The 9,240-nt window shown below is 36.7% G+C and overlaps 1 protein-coding gene across 2 annotated transcripts in view; it reads left to right on the forward strand.

The window, feature by feature from the left end:
* The window catches only part of APLF (aprataxin and PNKP like factor), a 96,400-nt gene extending 88,240 nt beyond the window's left edge, over window positions 1-8,160 (forward strand). Inside the window, exon 10 of one of the 2 annotated variants that reach the window (XM_030310735.1) lies at window positions 7,725-8,160. In XM_030310735.1, the coding sequence (XP_030166595.1) occupies window positions 7,725-7,855 (131 nt within the window). In that variant the 3' untranslated portion in view covers window positions 7,856-8,160. Of the gene's footprint in view, window positions 1-7,649 lie in introns of both variants that reach the window. The other variant, XM_030310734.2, reaches the window with a different exon arrangement.
* Window positions 8,161-9,240: the final 1,080 nt, after the last annotated feature.

Genomic DNA, 9,240 nt, shown 5'->3' on the forward strand with positions numbered 1-9,240 from the left:
AGATCCATGAGAACCAGTTCTGGCTCTATATGCTTGTGATGAGATGCTCTAAAATCTCCAAGGAAAGGGCAGGAGCACTTTCTAGTGGGACTTATCAGGGCAGACCATGATGTGGGAATTTATGCTAAGTTGTTCTTGAAATTGGTCTTGGTTGTATTTAAATCATCTTTGTCTCTTAACTTTGTGGTTGGTAGGTATAGGACATCCCAGTCAAAGTAAATAATAGATCAATCAAGGACATCTAGGTAGAAATGGTAAGTTGTGTGTGGAGTTAGTAAGTGGATCAGTTTAACTAACGTGGAGAGTTTCTGTAGTTACTGTGGATGATAATGAAAAGATATATCAAAGCCAGATTATAGAAGCTCTTGAAAGCTAGACCAAAGGTGTGGGTGCATTGGCAAATAATGGTGAGGCAGTATTTTATCCAAATCAAGCTTCTGACAATGAACAGTCTGAATTAGAGTGGGAGAAGTCTTCTGGGTGTTAATTAGGCAATTGAATAAAGGGCCAGAACTAGAGTGGCCACCATGAGAATGGAAAAATAGAATTGGATACAAGTGAGAGTTTGAAGGAAAAATCAGATCTGCCAACTAATTGGTTATGGTGTGGGGGCTGGGATGACATAAAGGAAATAATGATGACTCAGAATTATAATACAGTTTATCAGGTGACTGGGGATGACATTTACATATTGTAGAGATCAGGAGGAAGAACCAGGTAGTTTTGTTTTGTTTTTTGTTTTTGTTTTGTTTTTTTGAGAGAGAAAGAAAGAAGGGCAGAGGGAGAGAGAAAGAGAGCATCAAACAATCGTGAGGTCATGACCTGAGCCGAAATCAAGAGTTGGACACTTAACCCACTGAGCCACCCAGGCACCCCGTCTCCTTTTTTTAAACTTTAAGCATGTTGAATTTGAGGTGGGGGTATCATAACTACATAATAAGACAATAAAATTTAATATAGCACCACTATTAAAATAACTGCGTTGAACTCTTACTAGTTAACTTCTGATTTGTAGCACTCCTAGAACATTTCTGTCTGCAGAGTTCTTCCACACACGTAACAATTTATGTAGTGCATTTTGTTTTCTGTAGGTTTGATGCTACCATGTGTTAAACTTCTTACATATCTAATTGGCTTAAAATTTCACTAACTTTCCACACATTTTTAAAGTGCTGGGGTTTTGGCACAAGATACTGAATGCAAGAGTAATCAGTGCCAGGAAAATTTTATTTTATACTTTCCTAGCTAACTTACCTGTTGAGATATTTAAAAGAAATTATCATTAGCATTTTGTCATCTGATTATTGAAGTCATTCTGGCTTTTATCATTATGTGATATGCATTATTCCGTGCTGTCAGTACCATTCGTGTCTGGAAATTTAGAATTTTCTACTGATAGCTATTTTAATATTTCTCTAGTTCTGCCACTGTATGTGCACATTTGCTTATATATGCTTTTTTCCCCAGAGGTAGAACCCAAAAGCTCTAAAAGCTATTGTGAAAATTAATGGAACTTAAATGAGGTTATATAAACTGCTGCTTAGTGTGGGGAAAGCTGAGAGATTTGGGGATATGAAAAAGGCTAGTGCAATGGTATTTAAAAAAAGAAATTCATATATAATAAAGTAGATCAGAATGGTAAAGGAAAATAAAATCTGAAGAATTATTGATGTTAAGCTGTAAATCTGCTATGAGGCATCTGGCATCTTAGATCCTAACACCCGAAATCTGTGTGCAAAAATCAGCAGTTTGGAACAATCTTTTCTTTCTGTAAAACCAGCATTTCTTCCAACATGTATTTGACACTGTACTCTTCACTAGCTCTTCAGACTTATGTTCTTGGGGTAAGAGTTGACAATGAAATTTTAAACTGTAAAAGAAAGATTAGATACAAATTTAGGAATTGTCATTCTGATATCACACATTCCTCTGCATAAATAGAAAAGTCAGAAATTGCTGTAGCCTAATTCCAACCAGTTAATACCATGTTGTTTTAAACGTGTTAAGAGTTTGTTTCTTCCCTAACGGTGGTTATTTTCCATCATGGAAGTCTGATGTTACCCATCAATTTTTAAAAATAAGTGGCAGCCTCTTTCTCTTGTACTGCTTCATGCAGTCAAGCTGTCAGTCCATTCCTACATTTCATATTACTCACTGATCTGTAGAGAAAATGAAGATTTCTACTTTGGCCTTAAAATTAGAACTTCAGTTTTAAAATCAGAATTCAGAAAGGATTTTTGAAGTAATTTAATCAACATCCATTGACTCACAGATAAAAACATAAATTCCATTAAGCCATTAAGTTAAATGACTTGTTCATTTTTTATGGGCTTGTTGATGACCCAGATCTTTGGACTTCTACCCTCCCATCTGTCTAGCCTCTTTCTCTTACCATGCTGCTTTTTAAAGAGACTTTTTGTTGAATGAAGGGGATGGCCTATCACATAAAAACAGAAAACTAGCAGCAAGAAGCTGCTAAGTGAAGGTAGAGGAAAAAATGACTTCTGAGTTCGCCTTGATTTGGAAGAAACAACCTCACTTCTTTTTTTTTTTTTTTTTTTTTTTTTTAATATTTATTTGTTTTGGAGAGAGAGACAGAGTGTGAGTAGGAAGGGACAGAGAGAGCCAGAGACATAGAATCCGAAGCAGGCTCCAGGCTCTGAGCTGTCAGCACAATGCCCGACGCGGAGCTCGAACCCACAAGCCATGAGATGAGATCATAACCTGAGCTGAAGTCGGACGCTTAACTGACTGAGCCACCCAGGAGCCCCTAAACAAGCTCACGTCTGATTTCTCAGACACACTCAAGAATTATATTTCAAATCAGGTAGTTGTAATACAAGAAAATGCTACATATAGGCACTTATTTTTTCAAAAATGGCATTATGCTATTTAATTCTGTGGAAATTTAACTACAAAAAATAACACTACAAAAAATTATGTTTTGTTGTAAACAGTTAAACAGCTACTGCTGTATCTCCTGTTAGTTTAGTTTAGTTTAGCATGTTAATAAGCTTTTCACCAACCACGGCATTCTCTGGACAATACTGGAGTCTTGGCTTGGGATCTTCTGTGATGGGATTCCTCATCGAATGTTGCTTGGTTCTCTAGTCAACAAGCTTCCTTGTATAAGAAGCTTTCTTTGAAATTTCTGTATAGCAAACAGTGCTACTAGCAAGGTTTATGTGAACGTGACTACTTTCATCACTTTAAATCCAGATATCCAGATACTATACTGTGTTTCAGCTTGCCCAGTTAGAGAATACATGCATGGGATTTTTTTCCCACCTTGATTTCAGTGTTCTTCATATCGCTTTTGTATAAAAACTTACTAATTGTGTGGTAAAGATAGGCACTTTTTTTCCTAGGTTAGGTGGTAGCCATGTTTAGTTAAGAACTGGGCTTCTTGAGATTATTTCCATGATTCAGGAAATCATATAATAATTCACATCAATAGGTGTGCTGATTCAGAGCATTTTCCAAATAAGTAGAGTTTCACTATCTGCATGGTTACATCAAAAGGCAGAAACTGTACGTTTTCTAAAAACACCTTCAGCAATTAAAAAAAAAAAGTAGGTGCCCATCTAGATGGCATTTACACTGTAGAATATTTATTTTTATTTGTTTTTTAGATGTCTGTTTATTTTGAGAGAAAGAGAGAGAGCATGTGTGCAAGTGGAGGGGGTGGTGAGGCAGAGAGGGGAGAGATAGAGAACCCTAAGCGGGCTCTGAGCTGTCAGTATGGAGCCTGATGCAGGGCTGTCTCACAAACCATGAGATCATGACCTGAGCTGAAATCAAGAGTCAGACACTTAACCAACTGAGCCACCCAGGTGCCCCTACACTATGGAATATTTAAAGTCATGCATTAATTGGCTAAGGAGGGTCCATTATAATTGATTCCAGAAAGATAATCACATGTCAGCATTTAAAACCCTGTTAAGAAGTATGGACATGACACTACTAACAAAGGACATAGAGCTGGATTCTAGAGCTGAGTTTGACTCTTCAGGTGCTTTTACTTAAAGCACAAAATACCTGTTCATGTGAAGTAAAATGGATGAAACTTGACTACCAGCTACTTGGAGTTCTGTTATAGATTTTTTTTTTTTTTAGATTCTGAACTTCCTATTAAAAGAATATGAGTGTAGTGTTTATGTAAATGACAATTTGATAGATGTAAACAATTTTTTGAGGAAACAAATAATATGGCCTATTGCTCAAGAAATGAGCCTGCCCAATAAGTTGCTAAAGATTTCCAGGGTTCATTGAAGCTTAAAGCCCCTTCAATTAGCAGGATTTAAATAAAAGTCTTTATTGTAATTCATTGTATAGACAGGTTAGTGATAAAAGTGTAGGTTATAATATGAAGGATTTCTGTAAAACTAAAGGTGTTCAGCAGTTGATTTGTTCATTCACATATTCAACAAATACACATATTAGGTTTCTTCTATATGTTAGGCACTGTTACAAGAGCTGAGGATACAACAGAGGCAAAGTCTTGCTCTTGTAGAATTTTACAAAGGTGGGCACTGTACATGTAAACAACTATATGATGTCACGTAGTGATAACTGCTAAGAAGAAAAGTTATGTAAGAGGACAGACAGAATGACAAGGGTGTGTGTGGTGGGAGGCAGGTGCCATTTTGTGTAGGATGGTAAACAGACTCTGAAAATTTGATATTAGAGCAGAGACTTGGAGGAGAGAGTAAGAGAGGTGATTATCTCAGGGAAGAGCATGCTAGTCAAGGGGAAGAGTGACTCCAAAAGCCCTGGAGATGATCCTGCTTGTACTGTTTAAGGAGTAGTAGAGAAAGGGTAGAACTCAAACAAAGCGAGTAAGTGAAGAGTGGCAGATGAGATCAGAAAAGCTAGCTGTGGGCCAGTTGTGTAGGGTCTTAAGGCCAGGACCTATACACTTGATCTTAGCCAAAAGGCCAAGAAGCAATAGAGGCCAGGACCTATAAGTAAGGACTTTGGTTTTAATTCAGAGTGAGATAGAAAGCTATTGGAAGGTTTTCTGGCTCCTTTGTGGAGAATAGACAAGAGTGGAAGCCAGAAACCAGTTGGGTGAACATTGGAACTGGTTGAAAAAAGAAGATGATGGTATGGGGACCAGAGTATGGAGTAGATGTAGTGAGAAGTGGCAGATAGATTTTGATGGCAGAGTCAATAGGATCTCTTGACATATTGGATATTGGGTTTTCAGTGGGGGATATTCAAGGATGACTCCAAGATTTCTTGGAGAAGGTCAAGGTTGGAGAAGTCATATACTAAGACTGATAAGAGAAAGGATTTGGGTGAAGCACCTCAAGAGTTGTGTTCTGGGAATATGTTTCGGATGCCTGTTAGTTATGCAAGTAGAGAGAGTATATAGGCAGTGAGATAAAGGAGCCTGGAATTCAGGTGTTGGTCAGGGCTTCGGATATACATTTGGGAATTTAGGGTATAAGACTGGAGTATGTTAGAGAAGAGGAACAGCCAATAAAGCAGGAGGAGAACTTGAAGTTGTTTCAGCTTTATGTATGTTTCTCTTATAAATCTTCAGGGTAATTTCTGAATCTGAAAGGAAATGCTTTGCTGAGATGTCACTAGTTATGTATATGAAATACTTCCAAAGCAGAATGGCCAAGAAGAGTATTGATGTTCTTCCCTCCTCCCTCCCTCCTTTTGCCATCTGCAAACTGCCCTCTAAATGTTTTTTAAATGTTTTCTATCATAAAAGTTATATGGGGAGTTGAGATTAGCTAGATGTAAAACATGCCCTCAGGATGCTTACAGGGGATGAGAAATGTATACAAATAAATACAGTGCTACATTTCCCTTAAGGGACTGGTGTGCTTCTTATGCTAATGAGCACTGTGCAAATCATTATGTAGCCTTTTTAGCCTTGGCTACCAAGAAACTTGGGGAGAAACCTGATGCTCAATTTATAATAATTATGTTAAAAATGAAGGTTGACATGTTTACATTCTGGTTTTTGTGTTCTTAGTTTCTACTTTCATTTGTATTTTTATGACCTCATTAATATAAGCTGGCTCAAATCCTCTCTGGAAATGAATAGCGATATTAAGAAAAATGTAAATGTCTGGACTATGGAAGTTAAGAGGACAGATAAATTACCTTACTTTTTTGTGTTTTTTGTGTTTTTTAACTGTCTATTGCATGTGAACATTTTAGGAAGAGGTGAAGTAAAGCATATACAGAAGTACAAACAATAATATTTTTAACTCCTCCATTTGGTGTTCACGCAGGGATTGTCCTCTGCCATTCATAGATTTCCAGAGAGAATCTTCCTACTTGTTTCTTAAATGCTCCACATCATCCTAGGGAGCTTATCTTAAAATAAGCCTGTTGCTTGCAATGAAAATAAAAAAGTGGGATGAGGGAAGAAATGGATTTCAAGATGGAAAAATTCTATTATAATTCTGGTAGTATTTAGAAACCTATAAATTCTAATGGTGTTACTACCATAGTCATCCTGATATTTTCAGCAATCCTAGTCACTGAAACATGAACTGGAAGATCTATAAAACTAAACTTTACAAAATGTGTAGACTCATATTTTCTCATTTGATCACAGATTGTGCCAGCTTTACTGTGATAACAGTCCCCAAATTTCAGCGCCTCACAACAATAAATAGGTGTATTTCTCCTTCGTGTGTCCCATGTGTGTTCTCATCCTGGAAGCCGAGCTAAAGGATCAGCCTGTATCTAGGATGAGGGAGACTGTGGCAGAGGGAAAATGGCTGCAGCAGAAACTACGGAAAGGCTCTTAAAGCTTCTCCTTGGAAGTGACACACACCATTTCCACCTACTTTTCTTTGGCCAAGTCTGATGTCAGTGGGGTGGTTAAATATAATCATATGACAGGGACGGACAGTAAATAACTGGGACAAAAATACATTCTACCACCCCAGAGGGTAGGAGAGCATAAATATGATTATGATATTATTATTTTATTTACTTATTTATTTTGAGAGAGAGAGAGAGTAGGGGAAAGGCAGAGAGAAGGAGAGAGAATCCAGGTAGCATGGAGCCCAGTGCAAGGTTCGAACTCACGAACCATAAGATCATGACCTGAGCTGAAATCAAGAGTCAGACACGTAACCAACTGAGTCACCCAGGCACGCTTGATTATATTATTAAGGAACCATTATTAGGAATCTCACAGGACATTTAAAATTTTTTTAATTTATTTTTTAATTTTTTAATGTTTATTGAGAGAGAGAGACAGAGTGCAAGTGGGGAAGGGGCAGAGAAAGAGGGAGACATAGAATCTGAAGCAGCCTCCTGAGCTGTCATCACAGAGCCCAAGGTGGAGCTTGAACCCACGAGCTGTGAGATAATGACCTGAGCCAAAGTCGGACACTCAACTGACTGAGCCACCCAGGTGCCCTCACAGGACATTTTAGTTTCAGGATCCTCTTAGTAGGAAGAGTTAGAATTAAACAAATGTTTTTTAAAAAGTTAGAATTCTAACAAAGAATAACTTTAGCCCTCTTTCTAGAAATTTGTGGTGGTTAGCAATGTCTTAAGTAACAATACTTCTTGTCAGAGAAAGATATTTTATAGTTAGATATCTCTACTCTCAGGTTTGAGTGGTGATTGATCTGTTGTGTACCGAAAAAAAATTTTTTTTTTTTCAGTGAGGAGCATATCAGATGAAGATAGTGATAATGTTGGGCAATCCAATGAGTATGACCTCAATGACCGTTTTCTAGATGATGAGGAAGAAGAATATGAGCCAACAGATGAAGATTCTGACTGGGAACCAGGGCAGGAAGACCAAGAGAAGGAAGATATGGAAGAGCTTTTGAAAGAAGCAAAAAAATTTATGAAAAGGAAAAAGTAACTTTTTTTCTGTGCTAATATATGGCTCATATTGTTCTTTCTGGAAAAAATTCAGGAACTAAGGAGGCACTTAAGCGATAATTGTTTTCCTGCTTTTTATAGTTATGACTTTATTATTGACTCTTTGCAAATGAAACATTGATAGGTCAACCTTCATGCAGTGGATGGAATTTGTTTTGTTGCCTTGCTTTTTCTATCCTATTTAAAGCATCTGGAAATAGGAAGCAGAGAGTTAAAGAGAAACAATTGATATTTTTTTCATTTACTTTGTGTGTTGGTAATAAAAAGTAAAAGCCATAGGTTGCACAAAGTTTGGCCTTGTTTCTTTTTCCCAAAGATTCTATCTTTATAGAATACTAGGCAAGCATAACTAGGCAAATTACATCATGGGTGGGAAAGCATGCCTCTTTCATTGCTATTGCAGTAATTCTTCAAGCAGAACCAGGCTTTAAAAAGTGACAGCCATCATATAATGGCTGTTATTTTTTCTAGTACCCTGGATATGAGCTTTACAATTTCATTTGCTACTTTTATGCTTTGAAACTTGGGGAAATTAGTACCAAATGGATACTGAAAATAGATTCAACTAGACTATCGAAATGTTCACCATGCAGGGAATGTTATTTTGTCCCCCATATCTGTAATTTACTGTATGTCTGAACTTGAAAGTAGAAAAACCCAAAGGATTTGACAGTTTTGGGTTTTTTTTCAAACCTGAAGTCCTGCCTGATTATTTTAACTCTCAATGTTCTTTCATTACATTAAAAGATATAGAAATGATTTTTAACCATAATTTTCTCAGATGACGTTAGTTCTTTTTCCTCAGATGAAAGCAGGAAGTTGTCTGCTAGTGTTCAAGATTCTGGCCTTTTATTTCAAGAAGAACCCCTTTATTCTCCAGTTTTATGAAGTATATCTCTGTTCTCAAACGACTTTAAGCCCTGTAGTACTCTTCATTTTAGGTGACTTAGAATTTTTGAAATACAGTTTAGAATCTTTAATAGCAGTTGGGTATCCGAACATGGCAGTAGGCATAGTATTGAAATCATAAATCACTAGACCAAAAGTATCCTTGTTAAATACTAATATTTTCTATTCTAAAAGAACCTAGAAATTTATATCTTAAAAAAGCAAGACAGATTTATAATTGTTCTTAGTGTTTTTGAATGTCTTTCCAAGTTAATTATGTAATATTAAAATTAATTTAAGCTGACCAGGACAAGATAAATGTTTCTTTAGGCTATTATTACCTATTATTCTAACTTTGCCTTTGTTATTTAATAACTCATTTTTCCCTTCTAATGTCCCTTTAGTCTCGGGAGCTTGACAGATCTGTGAAAAAAAACCTTTGACTTATTCTCATCCCTGCATTGACTCAATCCTTAA

This window comes from Lynx canadensis, chromosome A3 (genome assembly GCF_007474595.2).
Source record: "Lynx canadensis isolate LIC74 chromosome A3, mLynCan4.pri.v2, whole genome shotgun sequence".
Lineage (NCBI taxonomy): Eukaryota > Metazoa > Chordata > Mammalia > Carnivora > Felidae > Lynx > Lynx canadensis.